At 47.0% G+C, this 13176-nt stretch overlaps 1 protein-coding gene across 3 annotated transcripts in view; it reads right to left on the bottom strand.

The window, feature by feature from the left end:
• Positions 1 to 13176, bottom strand: part of Itgb5 (integrin beta 5) — a 119674-nt gene that overhangs the window by 51257 nt on the left and 55241 nt on the right. For 2 of the 3 annotated variants that reach the window (NM_001145884.1, NM_010580.2), the window contains exon 5: positions 12961 to 13129. In NM_001145884.1, the coding sequence (NP_001139356.1) occupies positions 12961 to 13129 (169 nt within the window). Of the gene's footprint in view, positions 1 to 6032; positions 6231 to 12960; positions 13130 to 13176 lie in introns of those variants that run through there. The other variant, XM_030248983.1, reaches the window with a different exon arrangement.

The raw sequence follows: 13176 nt of genomic DNA, 5'->3' as shown, positions 1-13176 counted from the left end.
TTTGTCCAATAAGCAGCTACCTATCTCTTATTGTGTGCCAGATCCCCTGGGTGGTTGCAGATCTACCAAAAGCTTATTCCAGCTCTTAAAGATACTCAGTTTAAATAAAAACAGCAGCTTTAACTTATCATAACAGTGTTAATGCAGGCAAATACAATATTAATGGAAGCCAGGGAGCAGAGGAGGAAGGAGAGAATGGAGGAGGGAGGAGGAGGAGGAAGATAAGAGATGTGTAGGCTTTCTACCTGTACCCCTCTTCTGGAAATAATGACTCTAAGACTTATTTATGAATAAATGCCCAGGCCATAAGCTTGGGTTGTTCCCACTAGCACATAACCCGATTATCCCTGTTTAAACTAGTCTAGGTCCGCATAAGGCCAGTTACCTTTCCTCAGTTTCATGCATTCGTCTCCCTCAGAGTCCAGGGAGAATCTACCTGCCTCTGACTCTTTCCCAGAATCCTCTCGCTCTCTCTGCTGGATGTCCCATCTTCTATTTCCTGCCTTTTGCTAATAGGCTTTTTATTGACAGGTGATGCTTCCACGCAGTATACAAGATAATCCTCTATAAAAATGAGGAGGAGGAGGAGGAGGAGGAGGAGGAGGAGGAGGAGGAGGAGGAGGAGGAGGGAGATGCCGAGGAGGAAGAGAGCTGAGGTGGAGAAAGGCCTTCCAGTTTGCATGGAACTCAAGCTGCTCTGGAAGGATGAGGAGAACACTTTGAGGAAACAGAAGAAACAGGGAGGGAGGAAGCAGAAAAGGAAGCATTGACAGGAAGACGGGAAAGGAGCACAGCCGAGATCCCCACAACCAGGAGCTGGTGCTCCCTCATAGCTACACCGGGACAAGCTGCTCACGGTACCAGAGCTGGGATAGGAAGAGGCCACAGAGAAGTTCTCTATGGTAGGTTCTGATTTTTGCTCTGTTGGCTCTCACCTTCTGAATGTGTATTGCACACTTACAGAGAGTGAATGCCACACTACATAAATTATCCCTCAATAAGCCAGACTTTTTAAAAAAAACTCCAACTCTGAGTAGTTATCTGTCAACTCCATGAATCTATTTCAGGGGACTCCAGCCAAAAGAGTGCCATGAAATTATGCATGACCACATTTTATCAGTAGTAAGAAAAGACAAAAAGATGTGGTTATGTGTGGGTACAGGGAAGTAAACTGACTGATGTTCATAAAAAGTCTGAAGTGAAGCCGGGCGTGGTGGCGCACGCCTTTAATCCCAGTACTCGGGAGGCAGAGGCAGGCGGATTTCTGAGTTCGAGGCCAGCCTGGTCTACAAAGTGAGTTCCAGGACAGCCAGGGCTATACAGAGAAACCCTGTCTTGAAAAAACAAAAACAAACAAACAAACAAACAAGTCTGAAGTGATGGGCAACCAATATACACAGTGGGAACAAAGAAGCAGGGAATTTGTAGTATGATTATAAACCGCATAAGAAATAGAGTTCTATTTTAAAACAACAAGAAATATTAAGATAACGTATGGCATAATGTGTTTGGAGTTGGATTATGGGTGATCACTTCTTTTTCCTATTATTTTTCAAACTATAAGCAGTGCTTCTGCCACACTGGGCTTTGAATGTTGTTATTTGCTTTCTTTGGGCTCCATTTTCTTTGGCAGTTTCTCTGTGGTCTCGTGGAAACAGAAACAGATGAGGGCTTAGGTTAGCAAGGAGCCAGACAATGTGGAACTTGAGTGTTTTAAGATGGAGTTCTCCTGCTATTTCTATCCCCCTGTGTAACCTTGACCAATTTATGTGTCACCTCAAAAGCTTTTTTCCCCTTTTCTGTATAACAGACATAAAAATACGTCACTTTTATTGAACACATCCACAATTCTATGAGCCCCTCCCTGCTTCAACCAATCTCTGTAAAATAGGCTAGACACTGCCATCCCATAGCTGAACAAACTGGCACCCAGAGAGATTAAACTGACCAGTCTACTCTACCATCAAGGCATACTGAGACAGATTCACTCACAAAATTAAATCACCCAGTCATACAGGGAGAGAAAGCTCTGTGTGCACAGGAAAGGCGATAACTCAGAAAACCCCCAGTACAACACTGTGTGTGACATGTGACTGCCAGATCCAAACCTCGACGCTTGCTGAAAGGAGGGAGCGTCCACAGCAGACACTGCTCCACAGAATGGGAGGAACTCAATTTCCTATTAACTGGGCTCAGGATCAGTAAGTGGTGTCAATGGCCTTGGCCCAGAGTCGGGTTGCAGGATGGGTCAGGACACAGACAAATTATCCGCCCAGGCTTTCAGCTTGGAGATGTCACATGGTGACTCCAGAGTATTTATATTCAAAATAAACTGCCTGCTGTCTGATTGCGATTTCAGTTTGGTATTCCACATTTAGGACAAAGAACAAAACTAAGCAATGGGATCCTTCTTCTTCTTCCTCTTCCTCTTCCCCCTCCCCCTCCCCCTCCTCCTGGACTCACTTTATAGACCAGGTTAGCCTCGAACTCACAGAGATCCACCTGCCCCTATCTCCTGAGTTCTGGGATTAAAGGCATGTGCTACCACACCCGGTTTATTTTTCATTTTAAAGGAAGTTGCTACCAGACAGTGGTGGCACACACCTTTAACCCCAGCACTTAGGAGGCAGACGGATTTCTGAGTTTGAGGCCAGCCTGGTCTACAGAGTGAATTCTAGGACAGCCAGGGCTACACAGAGAAACTCTGTCTTGAAAAACAAACAAACAAACAAACAAACAAACAAAGGAAGTTGCTGAAGTATGATACAGACCATCCATGAGAGCCATAGTCCAGTATCTTTGGAAGAGATGAATCTAAATTCAAGTCTTCGCTTTGTTCTAACTGTGGAGCCCAATAAAAGCCCCCATTTCTTTCAGCTTTTGGAAATTGGAACTAAAGCTGACAGGACTGGTGCTGGGCCTTTATACACAGTATATTTGGAAATACTTGGCACATCAAGGAAACTATAATGAGACTCTAAACTTCTATGCAAGGGCCAGGATTAACCAGTTTACCTTTCTCCCCCTTTTACTGCTTGGTAGTAAGGTCACACAAGTGTCACACAAGGGACTATGAATTACTCCATAGCTGCACACATGTTAAAATGGACAAAGTTAAGTTGAACACATGGCACACACCTGTAATCCTGGCATTTAGGATACTGAGGCAAGCTCATGAATTTGAGGTCAGCCTAGGCTAAGTGAATCTGAGGTCAGCCTGGACTACATAGTGAGACTCTGGGTAGTGGTTTAAGTGAGAAATGGTTCCAGAGGCTCAGGTATTGGAATATTGGGTCCCTATTTGGTAGTACTGTTTGGAGAGGTCCTAGAACTTTTAGGATGTGCAGCCTTTGAGAGGAAGTACATTCCCGGGGAGTGTTTAAAGCTTCTCCCTGCTTCCTGTGTGACAAGATGTGAACAGCCAGCTTCTGGTTTCAGTTGCCTACTGCCCTGCCTCCCTGACCACAATGGTGTGTCTGTCTGTCTGTCTGTGTCTGTGTCTGTGTCTGTGTCTGTCTCTGTCTCTGTCTCTCTCTCTCTCTGGAACAGTAAGTCTCTGTCTCTGTCTCTGTCTCTCTCTCTCTCTCTCTCTGGAACAGTAAGGCCAAATATACCTTAAGCTGCTTTTGGTCACAGTGTTTTATCACAGCAAGAGAAAAGCAAACAATACAGCTGGTCTCTGAGCAAAGACCAGAAACACTGAAGAGGATGTGTGGGGCCCAGACCACCACAGCACTGCTGTACAGTTAAAACACGATACCAATGCCCTGCAGAAGTGCTGGCAATTTCTTACCAAGTTAAACACTTATGGTAAGACCAACTAACCCACTCCAGGTATCAACCCAAAAGAAACAGAAGCAAATATCCATTAAAAAGAACAAGCACACTGGCATTCATAGCGATTCCTAAGGATAGACAATAACTGAAAATAACCATAGCTGGTGAACGGCCAGATAAATGGCTGAACAACTTTGCAGTGGACTAGCACTAAGCCACAAAGGGAATGAGTAGATACATTTACAAGCAAGAAGGAATCTGAGAATAACTGTGCAGGGTCAAACAGGCCAGCCAAAAGAAATAAACAAGTAAATGAATGAATGAATGAATGAATGCACTGAGTATATACAATTTTTGCAAATAGATCTTATGTGTAGTGACAGCCAATGTGTGGTTGCCTGGGGGAGATGCAGGAAGGAGAAGTGACAGGCCCACACTTACTCACACGCGTAAATGATATGTTCTTTAGCTTTGTTGACTGGGGTGGGGGACTTGCATGCCTGCCAAGCACCTACATGGAGGCAAAGGACAATTTGTGAGAGTTGGTTCTCTCCTTCTGAAAGATCCTGGCAGAATGTAAAAGGACACAGAAGCCCTGAAATTGGCAAGATAGACGTCAGTGTTAGCAGAACTAGCTTCACTGATTTAGAAACATAGAGGTGCACAATGCTCTGGCCACTCCTTGAACCTGTGTGTGTCTGCCAATGTTCTGACCAGGTGTGTGCCCATTGCTGCACCTCATTAGACTCTTTCCTTGTACCCCTCCCATACCCATTTCTTGAGAATAGACATTGTTTAGATCTGGAAATCCCCTAATCTCCCCCTTCTCCTTTCCCCCCTGAGGGCCTATAAAAACTGTGACCTCTTTCCCCTCGAGGACGACTCCTCTACCCCTGAGTGGGATATGAGTCGTCCCCAGAGCTCTGGCTTTCCCCGAATAAAGCCTCATGTGGTTTGCAACAAGCTTGGTCTGTCGTGAGTTCTTGGGTGTCCGCTATTGTCCTGAGGCCTGAGCGAGGGGCTCCTCTCAGAGTCTTTCATTTCCATCATGTAAGTGAGACCTAGGCATCGAACTCGGGCTGTCAGGCTTGGCGGCAAGCATCTTGCCTGGATGAACTCTCATAATCTGGATATTATCTTGGTTTGATGATGGTTTCTTATGTAAATATACTCTTCACGTCAAATTTTTCAAGTGGGGGCTAAGCATGCTGGAACGTAATCCTAGCACTCAGAAGGCTGAAGCAAGAGGTCTGAAGTCAGCCCGAGCTACACGTATGCGACTGTTTCAAAAACCAAGGTAAAAAGAAAAAGTGTGTCAAACCATATGCTTTCAATGTGTGGCTTATGTATATAACTAGACTTCAGGGATGGATCATTTTAAACAAGGCTTGTTTTGCTCAGAGTGCAGTGTTCAAAAACAATGCATTCCAAGGGCATGCCGGTGGCCGGGAGTGGACTAGGAATGTCACCCATCAACGCTTTTCCTTGGCAGCAGTTGCCTGCTTGAGGTCAGGTGCTGGTAGAGCTGGAACCAGCCCCACATCTGCTTTATCTTGCCTGTGTGACCCTGAGAGAGGTTTTTTTTGTTTTGTTTTGTTTTTGTTTTTGTTTTTGTCAACATCAGCTTCCTCGTCTATAAAGGACAGATAACGGCTACTGATAAAACAGCTGTTGAAAGGCTTAACTGACATGACACACAGGGCAGCAGCCATGTACCTGCAGCGTGGTAAAGAGGCAGTAATTGGTACTCATCAACACCACCACTATCGCTGTGGAGCCAAAACCTCCCACCTGCGTCTCTAACTCATAACCCCCCCACCTTCTCTTCAGAGCAGAGCACTGCGCACACATTTCTCCTTTTCGCTATTTGCATCTTCTAATTTTTACGTTGAGTGCTCTTTCTTAAAAAGATTTCCTAAAGGGTCCATGTTTTTTGGCTAAACCTTTCTCTGTAGTCCCCAGTTGAGTAAAATCAAACGGTAAACAAAACATGTAAACAAAACTGAGGTCATTAAATAGACCAAGGTCAGCCCTCCCTCGGGATGAAAATGTCAAGGGTGGGCGGAGCGGAAGCACGCTGGACTCCAGCAAGAATCCTGGCACGGGGCCAGGACTGCGGTTCACTTGGCTTCTCCATCTGCTGGTTAGATCTGTATCCAATTCACTGCCGGCCCACTTCCAACTTCCACCCTCTCAACTCCACATTCAATTTGGGTGACCTTGCGTCTTTGGTCACCGAACGGCCCCCTCCTCACCTGGTTCCTAAGATGAACCACAGCTCCAGAAGAATGTCCGTTAGCCAGTGCTCTCTTCTCTCTCCTAAACCTCAAGCCTCCAGCCTCTGATGTCACTGTCCCCAAGGAGGGTGGGCTCCTCCCTCCTTGAGAAAACACAGCCCCGTAAATCCCACCCTCTCTGGGAAATGTCCCATCAGTCATTCCTTCCCACATGCCTAAAAATATACTCATAGCCCAGTGATCATAACCCTTTCGTGATCCAGCTTCTCCAGTGGCCTCTGTTGCCTCATCTCTCTTAAATGTCGCCTGCTCACCACTCAGTTCCCCATAATCTGACCTCTCTCAGCACCCATAAAAAGGGGAAGGGATTGAGAGTGGGAGACCAGTCCTTCCCAGCCTGAGAAAATAAATAAAAGCTGGCTTACTCCCCAGGGCCAGACAGATGTGCTTGCTAATTTATCTCCAGCAGCTGGCCCCAGAAAGCCTAGGCCTGGGAGAAATGACTGGCTTCTCTATTTTGAGGACATGGGCTAGAGACACAGACACAGGTCTCTAGCCTGGGGTACAATCTGGTGGATGGAAGGAGTCACTTAGAGGCTACAATGTCTGACAAGGAAAGTGGTCCCTCAAAGCAGACAGAGAATATCCGTTCCACCCTCCTGTTCTTGGCTCTCCTGAGGAACTCCCCGGCTCAACAGTAAAGGCTGCACCTGCAAACCAACCAGAGGCATGCACAGAGGGAGCCGAAGAGACACCAGTTCAAAGCAAGCTGTGCTTAGCAAATAAACTGAGTGTGTGCGGGAGAGGTCACGGTCATGGTCAACTGGAGCTTACGGATGAGAACCGTAGGGGACAGGCTCAAGGCAGCTACTGCAAGGCTAAATCACCACCAGGCAGTGACTGGGTGGAAAAGCAGACTGGAAGGCTGGAGTACAATGTAGCTCAGCGGCAGATCACCCACCTACATACAAACACGGGGCCCTAGATCCAATCCAAAGTACCAAAGAGGTGGGGGTAGGAAGAAAGGGGAGGGAGGAGAGTGAAGGGGAGATAGGGAGAAAACAGTTTCTTTCCTTTTCTGGTTTGATTTTTTTTTTTTGGAGACAGAGTCTAGTCTCACTGTATAGACCCTAGCTATCCTGGAACTCTTTCTGTAGACCTCAAACTCAGAGATTTGCCAGCCTCTGCCTCCCAAGAACTGAAATTAAAGGCATGGGCCACTACACCTAAGAAAGATGGCTTCTATGAGCTGAGGGAAGAGTTCAGTGGCAGAATAGAGCCTAACACGCACCTAACAGGCCCTGGGTTCAATGTCAGCAACAGAAGAGACACAACAGTGGGGCCAGCAAATGCCTGTTATCCCAGCGCTTGAGAAGCTAAGGCAGGAGGGCTACGCAACCAACCTGGGCTATGTAACAAGACCTCATCTCAAATAAACCAAACTAACTTGGGGGTAACTAGACAGCCTGCAGACCTGATTGGGCCCTGACACAGTCTATGCCAAGTGCATCTTCCAATGGGCTCACAGGAAGACAAAGCTTCCCCAGACCCGTTTTTGTGATAACGTATTCACATGTGGGGGGTAAGGGGCCACAAAGCACATGGTAAACCAGAGGGACATACTCAAGGATGCGTATTTACTGAAATACATAAGAACCCCAGTGAGTCTCAGCCAGCCTCCCTCTGGGGCAGGAATCTTTTTCCTGGCATCTGCCAATGGGCTCAGGGCCCACACCCACTTACTGCCTCCTCGGGCAGCTGCTCTGGTGCGGAGCAACAATCCTTGTTAGATATTCTTCCTTGGGGCTGGTGAGATGGCTCAGTGGTTAAGAACGCCGACTGCTCTTCCAAAGGTCCTGAGTTCAAATCCCAGCAACCACATGGTGGTTCACAACCATCTATAACGAAATCTGACGCCCTCTTCTGGAGTGTCTGAAGACAGCTAAAGTGTACTTACATATAGATATTCTTCTTACCAGGAGCCCTGGGACTCCATACTCCTTCCCTGTGTCTACGCACAGGAGTCCTCTCCAGGTAGAAGGGCCCTTCCCCTCCTCTATGATAGGTGAAGTCAGCTAACATGCTTCCCACAGTATCTCCCCTCAGAGGAGGAGACTGTTCCTGTGCCTAGCACCCTCCCTCTATCCATCTCTGCTCTCTTTCTAGCGACATTTTTTAAAAGTTTTTACTTTATAAGTATGTGTGTCTCCCTGAAGGTATCTATGCGTATCTCACGTATACAGGTGCCTGCAGAGGTCAGAAGAGGGAGCCAGATCCCCTGGAACTAGAGTTACAGACAGTTGTGAGCCTGAGGGGTGGGGCGTGAAAGGACCAAGCCAGCCTTTTGGGGGGGGGGGGGAGGATGGGAGGGCCATCCCTGACCACTGGCTCCTAAATGGCCAGTACGTCCAGCTGCGCCTCAGATCTTGTTCTCTCATTGTCTTCCAAGTAGAATTATGTTCACAGAGCCAGACCTGTGGCCACCTCAACCTTGAGCCCCTCACGACACCTCGCGTGGGGCACATGCACACGGTAAGCGCTCAATAAACTTTCAGATTGACAACAGAACACTGTCTATGAACCTTTCCAGAAGGCTCTGAGAGGAGGAGGGAGCAGGTGCTGGGGAGGAGGGAGGGAGGGAAGAAAGAGAGGCAGGTGGCCTCTTTGGACAGTGACAGACTCTTTCAACACGGCCCACGAGGGAAATCAAGCTTTAACTGTGGGATTGGCTTCCCGAATGACCAACCACACAGACATTCAGGCCTGTTTCCATCACTCTGTAACAATAAACATGGTCTCCTTAGGAGTTTGTTTTTCCTGCTTCTAATCATACTTCACAAGAAGATACGCTTGGGAAAAAAACTCTGCCTTGTGGTTACATTCAGTGAAACCACAGTATAGGATTTCGTTCCCTGAGGAACGGAGCTGCCTGTGACTCAGGTCCCAAACAGCCACCTCAAGCCCAAACCCCCAAAAGCACAGGGGATGTCTCGGGTATGGGCTTCTAGCAGGGTCCAAGCTGAACGGAAGGAACTAACTGTAGGATGTAGAATAAGCCAGACAGATTTTTCCATTTTGGGGACTAAGGATGTAGCTCAGTGGTAGAGCCCTTGTCTGAGCTATCAACATCCCTGATTTCATTTCTAGTACTATAGAAAGTGAATAAATGATGCAGAGGAAAGATACCAATACACAAATATCAATAACGTCATATGGGTCATTAATAAACAGGATGTTTCATTTACCCCTAATTAGATCCCCAAACTCAAAATCCCTGAGTGGCTGACTGGGTGTGGTGGTACAGGCCTTTAATGGCAGCACTCAAGAGGCAGAGTAGGTAGACCTCTGTGAATACATATTATGCCTGCGGTACATAAGAGTTCCAGGACAGCCAGGGAAACCTGTCTTTAAAAAAAAAAACAAAACTACAGAACCCCAAGGATAGGGGCCTTCTCCTAGTTTCTATACTTTTCTCTCCACTGGAACTGCTACCAAGCTGAGAGCACTGCAGTACACAGCACTAAGGGCTCCACTCTGAAGGTGCATGTATCACATTCTGGAGGCCATGAAGGCACCAGAGCATGGTGGGAAGATGGACAGACGAGGAGCACAATGTGTGACAGAGACCCTTCCTAGGTGCTGGGGACACACAGGTATGACAACAACAACACCTCTAGTGTCTCAATAAGGAGACATGCCATTCAAGCAATGGACAAAATAAAAAGTGATAGCTGGGATAGGAATGACCAAGTACTTAGGAGACCCTGACCCACCCAGTGAGGGTGATCAGTCAGGGAGTATGGACAGCCATTTAAGCTGACTTCTGCAACACAAGCAAGCCAGGTTAGACATGCAAAGAAAGGAGTTCAAAGGTCTGGGACTGTCACTCAGTGTGAGACAGCATGTTGCAGGTCCAAGGCTCAAATTCCTGTCTTCCAGATCTGAACCACCCCCCACCACCACCACACACATACACAGATACACAGATACACACACACACACACACACACACACAGATGTTTAAAAACAGGTTTAGGGAGGGATGATATGTGAGCTCGAGGCTCTGGGGATGGGGAAGGTGCCACGTACAACACTGTAACGGGAAGAGGACAGTTCCTTGTTTGCAAACATCAGGACCTCCATAGTGTAAAATGCACAGTGGGTGAAGTGTATCAGCAATGGCCCACTGTCTGGAACAAACACACCTCCCTGATGTGGGATGGCAAGATGCAGGAGGCTGGAGGAGGGGGTGGAAAGTGCTTGCTGCAATGAATTCTATTAAGAAAGAAAAGGGCCAGGCGATGGTGGTGCACACCTTTAATCCCAACACTTGGGAGGCAGAGGCAGGCAGATTTCTGAGTTCGAGGCCAGCCTGGTCTACAGAGTGAGTTCCAGGACAGCCAGGGCTACACAGAGAAACCCTGTCTCAAAAACCAAAAAAAAAAAAAAAAAAAAAAGAAAAAGAAAAAGAAAAAGAAAAAGAAACCATATGAAAGAAAGAAAGAAAGAGAGAGAGAGAGAGAGAGAGAGAAAGAAAGAAAGAAAGAAGAAAAAAAATGAAGGGAAGGAAAAGGAGTGAAGAGCAGGAAAAGCAGCCCAGGTGTGCAAGAGTCCAGCCAGGTAAGTGAAGCTACTGTGGTTGGAACACAGAGGCCCTGATGGGGCCCAGGAAAATGACACACTGGCCATTATATAAGTAAAGCCTTTAAAAAAAAAAAAAAAAGCTGGCCTTACCTTGTGACACAGGCCTTTAATCCCAGCTCCTGAGAGGCAGAGGGGTTGGGGTGGGGCGGGGGCGGGGACAGGGGAGATGGCTCAACTTGTAAAAACACTAGCTACAGAAGCCTGGCAACCTGAATTTGACCCAGAACCCAAGTAAAAAACCTGACACGGGAGTTGGGGGTTCAGGGGTTCGCATCTGTAATTTCAGTACTCCTAAGGCCAGATGGGAGGCAGAAGCAGCAGAATCACTCCTTGGCTTCTTTGAGCCTGCCTGATTTCTTATAGACCTTAGACTTGTGTCAGTTTTCCAAGCCTTGTTTCCAAAGCTTGCTGGCCAGTTAGCCTGGCGCACACAGCATAGGAACAGAGAGATAAAGAGAGAGACAGAGACAGAGACAGACAGAGATTGAGAAATCCGATACTTTAATAGTTTCCTGAAGACACCGATGCATAGTTAGAGTAAACAGAGTTGGAGTCTGGAAACCTCAGCGCTGAGGCCACACTCACTGCCCCACCCACTCCTCGTCCTACTCCGAGGTCAAGGGTGCTTCCTGTTTGGTAAAGTAGGAAAGCAACCATAGCCCCAGTCTGAACCACTCACCACACATCAACCTGTATAATTTTAGAATAAGGAATACACAACTTAAAGCCAACTTCTAGAGAGTTCTGAGGGAAACAATAACTGATAAAAGGAGGAACCATAATTGAGACCCAGAACAAGCATAAACCAGTTCAACCATAGGTTTATAAAGCAATAAAGGTAATGGCATGCACACTCCAATCCTAACCCACTTGTGGATACTACATTAGAAAAAGATGCTTGCCTAAGAGAGTGGCCCCTTAGCTGTAAACACCGTTAAATTCCTCCAACAGCAATCTGAGCAGCAGTGGAGGGCAGGGAGAGGGCAGGGGGGATGCTTGTGTGTGCATGCTCGTGTGAGCATGCATACGCATGCATACATACACACACACACACACACACACACACTACCACTAGTGAGAATACCAAAGAGAAGCAGGTATTTCCCTTATCTTCTGCAAAGATCACCTTTCTAAGAAATACAGAGCATGCCTTAGAGCTAGACCTTAAAGAAGCCATGCAATAACCCTAAGGTCCACAAGTTGATAATGAGTAGTCCAACCCAGGAATATCAGAGCCAAGGAGAACCCACGATGTGAGTCAGACCTGTCCTCGGACTAATCACCAAAAGCAAAGGTCAATGGAAGCAGAGGAGCGCATGTGCTGGATTCAAGAACTCTGGCCCTTATGAGGCCAGCCAAGTACACAGGACTCCAGAATAATTAATCCTCTGTCACACACAGTCAGCAGGACTAGGAGCCTCTGATCTGGACAAAGGGGAGCAGACCCAGTGAAGAAAGAAAGGCAATGATATCTGAAATACCACTCAAGTGATAGGGGCACACGGTCTCTGTGGACACAAAGATCTCTGTGGCCACGCGTGATCACTAATGGCAGACCACGGACGCGTGCAGTTTCATTTCTCCATTTTCTCCACTATTATGTTTGAAATGCTTCACTGCAAAAATAGCACACATTCATTATTGCTATCGGTTTTGGTTGATTTCCAGTATTTTCTTCCTTTTCTTAAAAGAATGCATCGCCAGTGTGGACGCTCTACACGGAGCTTACTGAAAACTGCCGAGCTCATGCACAGAGACCAAAAAGATGAACCAAACCGTACAGAACCCATGCTTCAGTAATGAGCTCAGAATAATTAATCTTTTACTGCTGCTATTAGGCTTTTTTGACAGTACAAACTTATTCTATCACTAATTCGATATCTGTATTGCATTCATGTATTGCCCCAAGTTGAGAACCTCTCAAAGTCAAAGTTCCCTTCTGGTTGAAATCTCTGCCCTCCCTCTGGATTCACACATCTCAGAGGAACAGGAAAAACAAAACAAACATAGGCATGCAGCCAAAGACTTCGGTGATTCTATTTCAGCTGGATTCCCCAGTAAGGCAATCTTTAAGGTTAAAATGACAAGCCAAAAAAAAAAAAAAAAAAAAAAGCTGATGCATAAACACAGAACAGCCATCTGTCTGGCAAGGACACCAGCCTATCGCACAGAGCCACACCCAACACAAGCTCAACTCTTCCCAAGTCTAGCTGACTTGATTGCTAGAGATTCCGCCATGGTGCGGCTGAGCTCAGCCTCTGATGTAACAGTGAATGGGAGCCACGTGCTTGGGTGTTCTTACCTTGCAGACAGCAGCCTGGAGGACCGCATCAAACCCCCCCTCGGGGGCATCTCGGTTCCGGGACACCCTCTGCTTCCTCACTTCCTCGTTGAAGCTGTCGACTCTGTCTGTGAGAGGCAGCAGATGCCGGAACCCGAAGGAGGGGACGCAGTTGGGGAATAACTTGTAACTAGAGAGGAAGGAGAGAAGGGTGGATTTTCCATCATCATCTGTAAG

This window comes from Mus musculus, chromosome 16 (genome assembly GCF_000001635.26).
Source record: "Mus musculus strain C57BL/6J chromosome 16, GRCm38.p6 C57BL/6J".
In the NCBI taxonomy this organism is placed as follows: Eukaryota; Metazoa; Chordata; class Mammalia; order Rodentia; family Muridae; genus Mus; species Mus musculus.
Note: the sequence above shows the minus strand (reverse complement) of the source record. Positions and strands in the feature narration are given on the sequence as shown.